This window comes from Austrofundulus limnaeus, unplaced genomic scaffold (assembly GCF_001266775.1).
Source record: "Austrofundulus limnaeus strain Quisiro unplaced genomic scaffold, Austrofundulus_limnaeus-1.0 Scaffold356, whole genome shotgun sequence".
In the NCBI taxonomy this organism is placed as follows: domain Eukaryota; kingdom Metazoa; phylum Chordata; class Actinopteri; order Cyprinodontiformes; family Rivulidae; genus Austrofundulus; species Austrofundulus limnaeus.
This window is the reverse complement of record NW_013952758.1, coordinates 395,045-409,724: the sequence shown is the minus strand read 5'-3', so window position 1 is coordinate 409,724 and position 14,680 is coordinate 395,045. Positions and strand designations below refer to the sequence as shown.

At 36.9% G+C, this 14,680-nt stretch overlaps 1 protein-coding gene and 1 pseudogene across 1 annotated transcript; both read left to right on the top strand.

Annotated features, from left to right (window-relative positions):
• Positions 1-2,105: 2,105 nt before the first annotated feature.
• LOC106528014 (extracellular calcium-sensing receptor-like) lies at positions 2,106-5,260 on the top strand (annotated as a pseudogene).
• Positions 5,261-10,988: 5,728 nt separating this feature from the next.
• LOC106528013 (extracellular calcium-sensing receptor-like) lies at positions 10,989-13,554 on the top strand. The gene is made up of 4 exons (XM_014023060.1): positions 10,989-11,267; positions 11,430-12,221; positions 12,411-12,638; positions 13,402-13,554. The coding sequence occupies exons 1-4, from the start codon at positions 11,004-11,006 to the stop codon at positions 13,552-13,554; spliced, it is 1,437 nt and encodes a 478-aa protein (XP_013878514.1). The 5' UTR covers positions 10,989-11,003.
• Positions 13,555-14,680: the final 1,126 nt, after the last annotated feature.

The following is a 14,680-nucleotide window of genomic DNA, read 5'->3' as shown; positions in this document are numbered from 1 at the left end:
TGTTTCTGTCACAGACAGGTTCTTTCCAGCTCCAGTCCCAAAGTCACCCACAGCGGCCGAATCTAAGGACAAATCCCAGCCTGGACGCGTTCAGTAGAGGGAAAAAACTTTAAAAAAATAATGTCTTCCTCTTGTCCAGCGTTCGTCCGAATCCCCCGCCGCAGCGGGTAGCTCCGGTCCTTGGAGCCGCCTTTCAGACAACGCCAATAATCTGTCGTGGCAAGTTTATCAAGAATGCAGAAACACGTTGGAATAACTGCACAGAAAGTCTGCGTGTATGGTTGTCAAATGATTTAATTCTTGAGCAACAAACACACAGAAGTCAATCAGGAAGTCTGTCGGGTTTGTGGCTGCCTCGTCAGCAGAAACAGCCAATAATATAACATCATGTTAACACCATGTGACAGTTTAAAACAATCACAATCTGACAAATATAACTGCCTAACCAATAAACAGGGCTCTCAGCCCAAAGAGTTAACTTATCAAAAAAGAGAGGTCAATCCGTTGCTGGAGTCCTGACATCTGGGGCAAACAGATTAAGAGCCGAAATAAGTTATCATAAGATATATGAGTACTGGACAGCGTCAAGGTGAAACAGATATAAATAATTAGTCCATGACAATGGCAATAATGGTATGGCTACATTCATAGAAACAGCAGAGCAGCTGGGCATCTGTCTGGAATATTCTGTTTCTTTTTTTAGAACAGATCCATCAGAAATTGAGATAATTGTTGTTTTTGTCTCACATTTGAACATGGGTATGCTCATACATGAGTTTTCCCTTTAGAACTTGACAGGGTACCAGTGGTTTTGCAGTGAGTCGTGGATCTTTGATTCTCAAATTGCAGCAATGGATAAAAATCACATCCTGGATGGAGCTATTGGCCTTTCTATTCCAAAAGCACTTGTCATAGGTCTGAAAGATTTTATTTTGGATGTTAACTGAAGATCAGATACGTTTTCTTCCATTTTTCTACCATTTTTAGTCATCAACTAATTGTTGAACAGAACAAAGGCTCCTCTACACTGATGATTTGACACAAACAAACAGGCCTTCAAGCTTTCTGTGTGTCATCTAAACCAGTGGTTTTCAAAAGGCGGACCATGGACTCCTGGGGAATCGCTAAGGGGTGCTAGTACGAGCCTCAGAAAACTGGAGATAAAGCAAAATAATAATAATTAATAGTAATAATGATAAAATAATACAAAAATTGAATTTAATAATTATTTTAAATCAATATCCTCAATTCAAATCTGTTTTGCAATTGTTATTTTAAAATCTAATTTGTAAAAATATATTAAAATGTTATTTAAGACCGCTTAAGATGTAGTTTTGTTTTCTTGTTCTGTTCTTGTGAACAGCTTGTTGAAATGATGGATTTTCTTGGGAACATAGCAGTGTTTAAAATACATGTATGTTAGTTACTGTAATAAAAATCTTATGCTAAACAAATGCAATAATTACTGAATGGTAAATAATAGATTGAAAAAAAGCATTTTAAAAGATTATATATTTTCCACATATTTTGCAGTGTTGTTTGTGTGTTTGAAAGTGGGGGACCATCTGTTTGAGTATTTTTTTCTGTTATTATGATGACTTTAAGTACTTTAATATATTCTACCACATCTTTAACAGAGTATATGGTTACACTGCATGAGCAATATTCTTTCCAATTTTAACATGCTAAAACAAACTGTCTGTCTATAGGTGCCTCGTCTTGCCTCACCTTGTAATTCCACAGAGATGTCACTCCATTTTTTTCATAAGCTGATGGTACATTTATAAATATCAGTCTATGTTGTTTATGCTATTGTGTGTCCTCTGTGTATATTGTATGTATGTGTATTGGAGAGACATCATCAGCTGGAAACAAAATCCTTGCATGTGTCAGCATACTTGACCAATAAAGCTGATTCTGATTCATATTTTGCAATAATGTTCATGTTATGCAACCATGTGATTTTTGCTTATTTGATGGACAGAATGTCCACACAGAGGTGGTCAGACCAGGTCTGTGTATCTTTACTATTATTGCTGTTAGGCTTTTTTCCACAATCTGGGAAGTCATTTTGCAGACAGACAGGAGATCCTGAGATCCCCCAAATGTCGAAAGAAGGAGATATTATGTTAGGGGGGATCTTCTATTTTCACCTCAGCTGGATAAACAAACAGAACAATTACACACAAAAACCTCAGCCACTGGAGTGTATCAGGTAAAGAAAACGTTAAAAATATACACTGAATTTTGTCATGTTTTTCTGTGGTTATGTTGTAAATTCAATATATTCTCAGATAGACTCTACAAACCAAAATCAAATATTTGTTTCAATAATTCTTTACTTTCTTCTGTGTGCAGTTTGAGCTTTAGAGACTTTCAGTTTGCTCAAGCCATGCGTTTTGCCATTGAGGAAATCAATAACAGTACGGACCTCCTTCCAGGCATTACTCTGGGATATAATATTTATGATACATGTGGTTCCATCATCCGGAGCATAAACGTTGCAGTTTCCTTAAACAGTAATGACAATGTGTCTTTAATATCAGAGGAGCCATGCAGCAGAACTGCAAAAGTTCAGGCCATATTGGGAGAAAACTCTTCATCTTCCAGCACAGCAATAGCTTCTGTTCTTGGACCATTTCATATACCGCAAGTGAGTAAAATAAGATGAATAAAGAATGTGCTTCTGAAAACTGTGTAATATAATCCACTCTTTAATAACTTGCATGACTTTGTGAATGTGGTATACCTAAAACTTTTATTTTCTTTATAGTTTGATTATATTCTTATATACAGAATTTCCACGTTATTTTTTTCATTCAGATCAGCCACTTTGCTACATGCGCTTGTCTCAGTGATAAATCCAAGTACCCATCTTTTCTTCGAACAGTACCCAGTGACTACTATCAGAGCAGAGCTCTAGCTCAGTTGGTCAAACATTTTGGATGGACTTGGGTTGGAGCTGTTAGAACTAATGATGATTATGGCAACAATGGCATGGCAACATTCACAGAAACTGCAGAGCAGCTGGGCATCTGTCTGGAATTTTCTGTTTCTTTCTTTAGAACAGATTCAACAGAAAACTTACAAAAGATAATTAACATTATCAAGGCTTCTACTTCAAAGGTTATTGTTGCTTTTATTTCCCCACCGGACATGGAGGTGCTTATAAATGAGTGGTCTAAACACAATTTGACAGGGTACCAGTGGGTCGGCAGTGAGTCGTGGATTTTTGATTCTCAAATTGCAGCAATGGATAAGAATCACATCCTGAATGGAGCTATAGGACTTTCTATCCCTAAAGCACACGTCAGTGGTCTGAAAGAGTTCATGCTGGATGTGAAGCCACTGAATTCATCAAATAATAGCTTGTTTACAAAATTCTGGGAGGCATTATTCAGTTGCAAATTCACAAATTCAGAATCAGAAGATATTCAGAGAAAATGCACAGGACATGAGGATCTGACTGGAGTGGAAAACAGCTTCACTGACATGTCCCTCATGCCCATTTTTAACAATATTTATAAAGGAGTGTATGCAGTAGCCCATGCTCTGCATGATATTTTTGGCTGTAATAGAACATGCAACAAAAGTGTGCAGCTTAAGCCAATAACAGTGAGTTTAAAACAAAATTTATGATATTATTTACATTTTAAACTTAAGGACAATGTTATGAATTTTACTATGTACAAAAAATGTTGCAAACTGCAGATTTTTAAACCATGAGATAATTATAATATACCAAAATGATATTTCCCTATTATCTCAGATTTTTCAGCACATTAGTAAAATTCACTTTACGACAAAAGAAGGAGAGGAGGTTTACTTTAATGAAAATGGAGATCCAGCAGCAAAATACGAGATTATAAACTGGCAGCCAAGAAACAACGGAATTGTGGATTTTGTCTCTGTTGGTCTTTATGATGCATCATTAACAGCAGAGAAACAGCTCAGTCTGCAAAATACTTTTATTTGGGCACAGAAGTCAAACGAGGTAAAACCTATTTAAAATATTATACAAAAATATATTATTTTCATGCCGTTTGGTGATTGCATTGGGAATTTAACATTTCAAAAGAAGCAAATAGATCTTAATGTTTATTCTGTTTATCTTATTGCAGGTTCCTGTGTCAGTTTGCAATGAGAACTGTCCTCCAGGAACACATAAAGTTCTCCAGAAAGGAAAACCTGTTTGCTGCTATGACTGTATAAAATGTGCCGAAGGGGAAATAAGCAACATAACAGGTCAGTTAATATCCATTCAAAGTTTTGTGTACAATAAAATTAGTTTATTATAATCACACCGGTTTTATACAATTCTAAAGTAAATACAGAGCCACCATTATTTTGTGCTTTTTCAGATTCTGTCACCTGTGAGAGATGTCCCCCTGAATCCTGGTCAAACGACAACAGAGATGTCTGTGTAACAAAGAAGGTTGAGTTCCTGTCATATGAAGAAGTTATGGGAATACTGCTCACCACAGCCTCTCTATTAGGGGCAAGCATGACGGCTGCTGTATCTGTCATTTTCTTCAGACACAGGACAACTCCTCTTGTCAGAGCAAACAACTCTGAGCTGAGCTTCCTGCTGCTTTTCTCCTTGACTCTGTGTTTTCTCTGCTCTCTGACCTTCATTGGACGTCCCTCTGAGTGGTCCTGTATGCTCCGTCACACAGCTTTTGGCATTACCTTCGTCCTCTGTATCTCCTGTGTTCTGGGGAAAACAATGGTGGTTTTAATGGCCTTTAAAGCTACACTTCCAGGCAGTAATGTGATGAAACTATTTGGGCCTACACAGCAGAGACTCAGTGTTTTAGGTTTAACTTTTGTACAAGTTGTAATATGTATTCTTTGGTTGACATTTTCTCCTCCTTTCCCATCCAAGAATTTTAAGGTATTCAAAGACAAAATCATCTTGGAGTGTGCTCTGGGTTCAGCTGTGGGTTTCTGGTCTGTACTTGGGTACATTGGACTTCTTGCCATGTTGTGTTTCATCTTTGCTTTTCTGGCTCGAAAACTACCGGATAACTTCAACGAAGCTAAATTTATCACCTTCAGCATGTTGATATTCTGTGCAGTATGGATCACTTTTATCCCAGCGTATGTCAGCTCTCCTGGAAAATTTAGTGTTGCTGTAGAAATATTTGCCATTCTTGCTTCTAGTTTTGGACTGCTGATTTGTATCTTCATCCCAAAATGCTACATAATGTTGATGAAACCAGAAAGAAATACTAAAAAGAATATGATGGGGAAGGGGTAAATACAATCTTTCTGAAAACAAGTGATTTTTTTTTTAAATTGTCCTCAGGGTTTAACTAAGTTGAAAAGTTAATTTTCTAATCACATGAAACATTTTTTAATTTCTTCACCTCATAATAGCAATGTTTACATGTGCAAAATTCTTTGATTGGAAATGTATTCTGATTAAATAATCAGAATGTATCATTTACATGGACACAATCCGATCATGACGAGTGTTTACATGCACCAGGCTTTTATTCAGTATAGAAGCACCGACATGCGCAGTTGCTAACTGTCTCTAAAAAAACACAGAAAAAAGTTCTACTTTCGTCATGAACATAAACAAACAGCTTCTGAGCTCAGAATGGACCTGAGAGGTTTAAATGGTGGAGACGTTACTGCACTCTCTGGTTCAGCTGCAGGTGACGCACAGACTTTTTTTTTTCTTTTTTGTGAAGCGGCGCAGGCTGTGTGTCTTCCTTCTTTATTGAATGAGAGGAAAAGTTCTGTGCTGCTGGAAAATACAGGGCTACTGTCCCTCCCTCCACAAAAAGAGCAAAATCCGCTGGATGAAATTCAGAAGACGTGCAGTCAGGTCAGTTTTCCACAATCAGAATAAAATGATCAGATTAAGTGTTTACATGCACGTTCTTCGGATTATCATCCGGCATAAACCACCTCTCTCATTCCGATTACAAATTCATTCGGATCGAGCTGAATCGGGTCAGAATAATCCGAATGGGGTGTTTACATCACACAATTTTATTTCAAGTGGCCTTTTAATTTGATTACTTGATTCCATGTAAACTTGGCTATAGTTTGAAGGAATAAAACCATTTGAGTTTTTGGATTTGTATGGTATGCATGTTATTTTTTCACAATGACAAAATTTATGACCCCTGCACGTAAGCGGGAGTCATGTTGTTTTCGTACTGTTTTTTTTTTTCTCCAGAGATATTTGGTCAACCGTAGCACAAAAATGGCTGCATCGGTCAACATGAAATTTGGCAGGACTGTAGCTGAGTCTGACCTACACTGTGCCAGCCAACGGTTTTACGATAGACCCCAAATTTGAGGAGGGGGATCCTTTCAAAGAGGGGGGTATCTGGACATGCAAAAATGCTTATAACTCAGAAACTGTTCAACTTAGAAGCTTCAGATTTATTTTGTTGTTTAGCTCTGATGAAACTCTATCCATCAAGCCCACCAATCAGTGCCCGGACCCCCCAATTTACCTGAAAAAGGGGGTATCTGGACACACAAAAATGGTTATTGCTCAAAAACTATTAAACATATGAGCTTCAGGTTTTCTTTGTTGTTTAGCTCTGATGAGGGGCTATCCATCAGGTCCAAACCCCCCCCCCCCCCCCCCCCNCCCCCATCCAAACCACTACAATTTTGGGATGCATCTGGTAGCATGACATTTATTAGGAATAAAGACTTCTGAGTTCTGGTGTATTTGTGCGTGCGGGGCTCATTATGTTACCACTTAGCGGCAACTAGTTACAATTACTTTTTCTGCTACCCTTAAAATATTTCCGATAGCTTCAACCTCACACTGTGTTTTTGTATATCCTGGTATAAATAAACATACCATGATTTAAAAAGAACAAATGAACGAGCCTTGGTGGTTTAGATCTCTGTAGCAATTGAAACTAAAATTATTCTTTAGCAGCATCCCCACTACTTTGTACATTAACTTTAAAGTTTTATTGATTGTATGCCTTAGGTGCTTTGACAGTTTTCAGTTTTGCTTTGTTTTATAGATATTTGAATTCTAACATGTGAAACAAAGAGTAGACATGTTACCTTTGTGACTTTGAAACAATTTCATTATTTTTCAAATGATTACATACAGACAGAATTTGTGATTGTGCAATTGTCTACATCAATTTAGTTGTGTTAACTTGCTGCTTCTGTGAGTGTAGGAATTGAGCCTGCTTGGTGGGGTATGAGGAGGATTATTGGGATCTTTATTATCATACATTGGTTGTTATTATTGATTAAAAATACTTATTCAGCATCAATAACAGTAAATAAGGTGTAAAATAATATGTAGTATTTTTTGGCTTTCACAAAATTATGTCATGTTATGTTATGTTAATAAATAATATACAAACATTCCACACAGTGGATTTGTTATTATTTATTGTTTGTTTATGTTAAACATGTACTTTTTTATATTTTGGACAGTTAAAATTTGTTTAAAACTAAACAAATTTTCTGTTAAAATGAACTATTTTTGAGGCCAATGTGGATCCCTGTGCAATTTCCAACTTCTTCAACAGTCTTGATATTCCCACTGTTTCTGCAGAACCGATGATTCTGCTAGAAAAGCCTATTACACAGGAAGAAATCATTAAGGCCATCATGTCACTGCAGTCAAACAAATGTCCTGGACCGGATGGCTTCCCGACAGAATTTTTCTAAAGGTTTTCGTCACTTCTCTCACCGTTACTGTTTAGTCTTTGCAGAGTCTTGTAAACTACATGATTTACCCCATTCTTTTACTCAGGCTTGCATTACATTGATTAAAAAAAGGAAGGGACCCAGCCAACTTTGCATCGTATAGGCCCATTTCACTTTTGAACACAGATGCCAAAGTCTTAGCAAAAGTACTAGCTCACAGGTTAGATTCAATTCTTCATACCGTTATATCTAGAGATCAAACTAGCTTCATCAAAAACAGGCAGGCATATTTTAACATAGGCGACTCTTTAACATTCTTTATTCTGCTACTGATGACAGACCCGAATGCGTGATTCCTATTGATGCGGAAAAAGCATTTGATCGGGTCGAATGGCCTAACTTATTTGCTGTGCTGGAGAAATTTGGTTTCGGTCCCACCTTTATTTTATGGATTAAGTTACTTTACTCTGAACCCTCTGCCATGATCCGTACAAACTCCCAAATATCTAGCCCCTTTAACTTGTTTCGCGGCACACACCAGGGATGCCCCTCAAGCCCTATTCTCTTCAATTTGGCAATAGAACCTCTTGTTATAGCTCTCCTTAGCTGTATGGATATCCAGGGTATTTGGAGGGAAGGTGTGGAGCACAAGGTCTCCCTTTATGCGGATGACCTACTGCTTTACATCTCTGACCCAGTTATACAGTATCGCTTCCTCCAGCTTTAGCACTTCATTCATGGTTTGCTTAGTGGACTCACTGGATAGGACACAGATGCACAAGGCGGGCCTCACTTCTTCCCAACGGTCTAACAGTTAATCATGGATCACGAGATGAAGCAACACACTGCTGTACTGTCCTCACTCACATATATGAGTTTCAATTAGATATTGAGCCACACTCTGACTCAGTGACAAACAAGGTGTCCTTGTTGTGATTTCATTACACATCCTTGTTATCGCTTTGAATACAGAGTGAAACTAAAACAACATAGATGAAACATGTAATTTGCTCTTTCCAATTTATCACAGCCCTTCTTCTAACATGAAGGGGTGGTTCCCACTGCAGGCAGAGCTGGTCCCTGATTAATTGTAGCCACACGTGTTCAGTATTTAAGCAAGACCACTTATTCTTTCACTCTTCTCCTCCAGGTTAACCCTTTTTGTCCTTTGTTCCAGTTTAGGTTTTAGCTCCAGATTCACTTTAACTTTACTTTAGATTATTTTACAATGAACTAATTTTTATACGCCATTGTCTCCTATCATTTCTGTTCGTGGTGTTTGAGCCATGCCTGTGCAATAAAAACTTTACAGTAAATGGTTATTGTAAAGCTGGTTACAAACCGGACGTGTTTTGAGCAGCCAAAGCAGCTAGTTTACATGCAAAGTCTATGGTGGACGTGCATCTAGGAGCAGCACGGTGCGTTTTGTCAGTTTAGAGCAGAACACAAGGTAGCGGTAGGATGCGGCAGAGTGTTTTCCGTGCATGTGGAGCGTCTAAAGCAGCCGCTGCTCAAGTTAAAAAAACGAACTTTTGCTGCTCAACGCGCAGCAGCAACCAGAGAGAATAATTTTTCCATGTGATGGTTTCCTGAACCCGAAACAGACGGACAGGAGCTCTTTAGCTGAAATCAACCATCTGCATTTGGTGTTCTGGCTGGAGATATCAGCACTGATGTGGGTCAGCAGCTTGTTAAACTGATTGCAGTGTTAAACTGGGATTGGGACAAAAAAAAGTCTGTCAGCTCGCAGTTCCTGGAGTGGTGAAACTAACCGAACAGACCGACTCTAAATTATCTGGTGAATTAATTATCTGCTGTGCGCAACGTCCGCTTGCTCTTCAGTAAATAAAGCAAAGCCATTTTCTTTATTTTTTCTTTAGTCACGCTCCTCCCTCTTCAGACACACGTCTGGTCTGCTGCTGCGTTCACAACAAACTTGAGTGGTTGGGGGCATTTTTGCTGCTCAAAATGCGTTTGGTGGGAACCCAGCTTAATGGAACTGAAAATCTTATAGTTGATAAATATAACTCCCACCATGTAAATAATAACAAATTGTCCACAGAAATGCCTATTTCAACAGGAAAGCAGCAAATCAATAAATTATAGCTTAGTCTGCATTAACTCGCTGTGAGACGGCACCCTCTGCTGATGCATAGCAATTTGCTTGTTTTAACTACCTCGACAAGCTTATTTGTAAAGCACATATTCACAAATAAAATCACTGAGACAAGAAATAGTAATACATACAGGTGTTACTTCTTCATGAGTTACACAAAGGGTTTTCCCATTTTCATCTTGTAGAGCATGCTTTCATTGCACTGCACTAGTACGTGTTGCACTGACTACTCACAACCGACACGTCCTGTTTTACCATAATTTTTCAATGTCAAAATAAAAGCATGCCTTGAAATAAATAGTTCGTTAACAAAGAATGGTGGACCAACTGAATGCTTAAATAAGTTCAAAAGTATAAACTTGTTGCACCACTGCATATGTTAGCAAGTTAACAAAAAGGAATTACTTCTTATGTTCTATCCAAGAGGAATATAATGTGGAACTAAAAAAAATAAGTCTAAGGTAGATAAAACTATTAATACTGATAATATGCATGTTTTGGAGTACTAGTCAAAAAATTGTCTTGAGAAACATAAAAATTTACCATCCTACATAATTGACAAGATATTAACTTTAATTAACTTTTGCTGAAAAGTATATAATTATATGCTGAGAAAATATTCTTGACTTTTTTTTACAAAGAAAAATACATAAAACATAAAAGTCCCTCCTACCTACGTATCTACCTACTTATAGTTCCACAGAGGCATGGCTCTGTTTTAATAGGGTACAAGCTGACTCTAAATTCATAAATACTAGTTAATTTCTTTATTTCACATTAATATTCATGAAATTTAGCCCTATGTTGTACTTTCTCAGATGACATAATGTCCAGTCAGTGGTGGCCAAACCAATTGTGTGCACTTTTACAGCTGTTCTTTTTGGTCTCTTCCTCACAGCCTGAAGAGTCATTGTGCAGACGTAGAGGAGATCCTGAGATCCCTCAACTATCTAAGGATGGAGACATTATGTTGGGAGGAATCTTCTATTTTCACCTCAGCTGGAAGAACATACAGAATACTTACACTCAAAAACCCCTGCCGTTGGAATGCATCAGGTAAATTATTTTAATAAATACATAAATCTCATAACATCCGTTCTTAATATTGCATAAATCTTGAGTTTTACTGTTTTAAATACATGAAATGATAGTAGATTCTAAGGAAACACTGTATTTCAAATATATATATTTGTCTCAATGAAGTTTGAGTTTCAGAGACTTTCAGTTTGCTCAAGCAATGCGGTTTGCCATTGAAGAAATAAACAACAGTACAGACCTACTTCCAGGCATTTCTCTGGGATATAATATTTATGACACTTGCAGTTCCATTGTCAGAAGCATTAAAGTTGCACTTGCCTTGACCAATGGTAATAAAAATGTGTCTATAACTTCTAATAAGCCATGTACCAGACCTGGTGAAGTACTGGCTATAGTAGGAGAAAACTCTTCCTCCTCCAGCACAGCAGTGACTACTGTTATTGGTCCTTTTCATATGCCACTGGTGAGTACAATTGATAAAAATGAATAAATATTTAGGCTTAAACTTCTTCACTTAGTGAAACAAAGCTACATCTAATTTGTGACTGTTATACAACTTACAAATTCAACTTTTACAAGTTTTAATATATGTTGCAAATCTTATTTTTTTCTGTTTTTATTTCAGATCAGCCACTTTGCAACATGTGCTTGTCTCAGTGATAAATCTAAGTACCCATCCTTTCTCAGAACCATACCCAGTGACTACTATCAGAGCAGAGCCCTGGCTCATTTAGTAAAGCACTTTGGATGGACTTGGGTTGGGGCTGTTAGAACCAATGATGATTATGGCAATAATGGCATGGCAACGTTCACAGAAACTGCAGAGCAGCTGGGCATCTGTCTGGAATATTCTGTTTCTTTCTTTAGAACAGATTCATCTGAAAAATTGCAAAAGATAATTGATATTATCAAGGCTTCAACTTCAAAAGTGATTGTTGGTTTTCTAACTCCTAGAGAAATGGAGATTATTTTACATGAGTTGTCCCTTTATAACCTGACAGGATATCAGTGGGTCGGCAGTGAGTCGTGGATCTTTGATTCTCAAATTGCAGCAATGGATAAGAATCACATCCTGGATGGAGCTATAGGACTTTTTATCCCTAAAGCACACGTCAGTGGTCTGAAAGAGTTCATGCTGGATGTAAAGCCATTCAATTCATCAAATAATGGCTTGTTTACAGAGTTCTGGGAGGCATTATTTAACTGCAAGTTCAAGAAGTCACAATCAAAGGAGAGTCAGACAGAATGTAGTGGACATGAGGATCTGACTGCAGTAGAAAACAGCTTCACTGACATGTCCCTCATGCCTATTTTTAACAATATTTACAAAGGAGTGTATGCAGTGGCCCATGCTCTGCACAATATTCTTGGATGTAATAAGACATGCAACAGCAGTGTGCCGCTGGAACCATTTACTGTGAGTTGAATAAGATTATATAACATGATTGCATTAGCAATTACCAATAAATAATAACATAACATGAAAAAAATGTAATAAAATAATTTGTTTTAAAATGTTAAGAATTTATATTGTTAAAAAAATTAGTACTCATCTATTTGATATTTTATTTATATTTATTTAAACAATAAATATATATTGTTTTAGATTTTGCGGCACATTCAAAAAATTCACTTCCAGACAAAAGAAGGAGAGGAGGTTTACTTCAATGAAAACGGAGATCCAGCAGCAAAATACGAGATTATTAACTGGCAGCCAAGAAACAGCGGCATTGTGGATTTTGTTTCTGTTGGTCTTTATGATTCATCGTTACATCAGGTCAAACAGCTAAATCTGCAAAATAAGACTTTCATTTGGGCGCAGAGTTCAAAACTGGTAAAAAAAATTATACCTGGCAGTTCTGACACTTTTATTGCCTTCCATCTTTCATACCAGACTTTTACATTAGTACAAATGTATTGTAACATGTCAGAGTTTTAGCCTTTTTTAAACAAAATTTTGCTTAATATCTGTAAAACTTATTGTGGTAGAGGCAACTTTTAACTATTGTAAGGTAGGCTATGTAAATTCAGTTAACTCAAAAAAGTTAATTAATTGTAAACATCTTATATGTTCAATAATTGCTTTATGAGGGTTTCAGTAAAGTTCATTCTCTAATCTATGAGGCATTAAAAGATAAAATCTTGTTAAAATGGATGGATGGATAGATGGATGGATGCATGGATGGATGGATGGATGGATGCATGGATGGATGGATGATGGATGAATGGATGGATGGATGGATGGATGCATGGATGGATGGATGGATAGATGGATGGATGCATGGATGGATGCATGGATGGATGGATGCATGGATGGATGGATGCATGGATGGATGGATGGATGCATGGATGGATGGATAGATGGATGGATGGATGGATGGATGGATGGATGGATGGATGGATGGATGGATGGACATTCCATAGTTACAGTTTGGAAGTTTAAACAAAATCCAACTTTAGATTCAGAAGTATTTTTTGCTTAAAGTCAGTTGAACAAACAGAAGCTTACACACATATTACATTTATTGTTCACTTTTTATTTACATTGATTACAGAAGTAATAGTCAATGTAAATAATGCTGCTTTGGTTCTTGCAGGTTCCGGTGTCAGTTTGCAATGAAAAGTGTCCTCCAGGAACACGTAAAGTCCTCCAGAAAGGAAAACCTGTTTGCTGCTATGACTGTATAAGATGTGCAGAGGGAGAAATGAGCAACATCACAGGTTATAAAGTGTTTATTATTCATTTTTGAAATTTCCATCAGTAAACAACTATGTTTTAGGTTTTATACCACAGCTAAAGTATGTTTTGAATCATCAACATTTTTATTTATTTTTCTTTGTTTGAAATAATTAACATTTTTTTTCACATGAAATTGAAATGAAAGAACTGGATCAGAGCAAGAAACTGTGAACCCTGTGAGTGTTTACTGGATATCCCATTTACCACACAAAGTGGCATTTGTTTAGGACAGGTTTGAAAAATAGTAAAATTAAGCAGCATTTACGGAGTGAAATGATTAAAAGTGCAATTTTTACAGCACCTTATTATTGTTATTGGTTGCTGTTTACCAGTTAGAGAAATTGACTAATAGGCCCAGTCAATGGGTGCATGTTTTCTGAATTTTCATCACAGTCATGAACAAATAACTTGAATTCTATGTTGGAATGCCTAAGTACTGAAGCTGATAGCAACCATTTTCCACATGTGATTTTTTTTCCAAGGTTTTCTCAATATAATTAGTTCATTATGTAGTTATCCCAAAATTACAAGTAGCATTTTATTGAGATAACGTGTTAATTTCCCAATGGTTTTCTCGAGATAACCAGATATGGTTTTCTTGTGCATCATTCAGTAACCATGGAAATATCCCGATCCTCAGCTGATGGCCAATAAAGTTTATTATATCAGCAGGATCACTGTGTAAACGCCTGCTGATCTGCAGTCAGGCCAGCCATCTCGTTAAATGATGAGGGCTGATATGAAAGTGATCTGTAAAAGTCAAACAAATCCCAATTTCGGCCTGTGTAATGGATACAAAAATGAAACATAATTATGTACACTAGGTTGCCTTCAAGCCCAGTCCACCCTTGCAAAAAAAATCTGCAATCTCATTGGGATTTGCTGATAAGTAAGTAAGTAAGTCAATAAGTAAGTCAGTAAGTAAGTCAGTAAGTAAGTCAATAAGTAAGTCAGTAAGTAAGTCAATAAGTAAGTCAGTAAGTAAGTCAGTAAGTAATTCAGTCAGTCAGTCAGTCAGTCAGTCAGTCAGTCAGTCAGTCAGTCAGTCAGTAAGTAAGAAATAAGTCAGTAAGTAAGTCAGTAAGTAAGTCAGTAAGTAAGTAAGTAAGTAAGTAAGTAAGTAAGTAAGTAAGTAA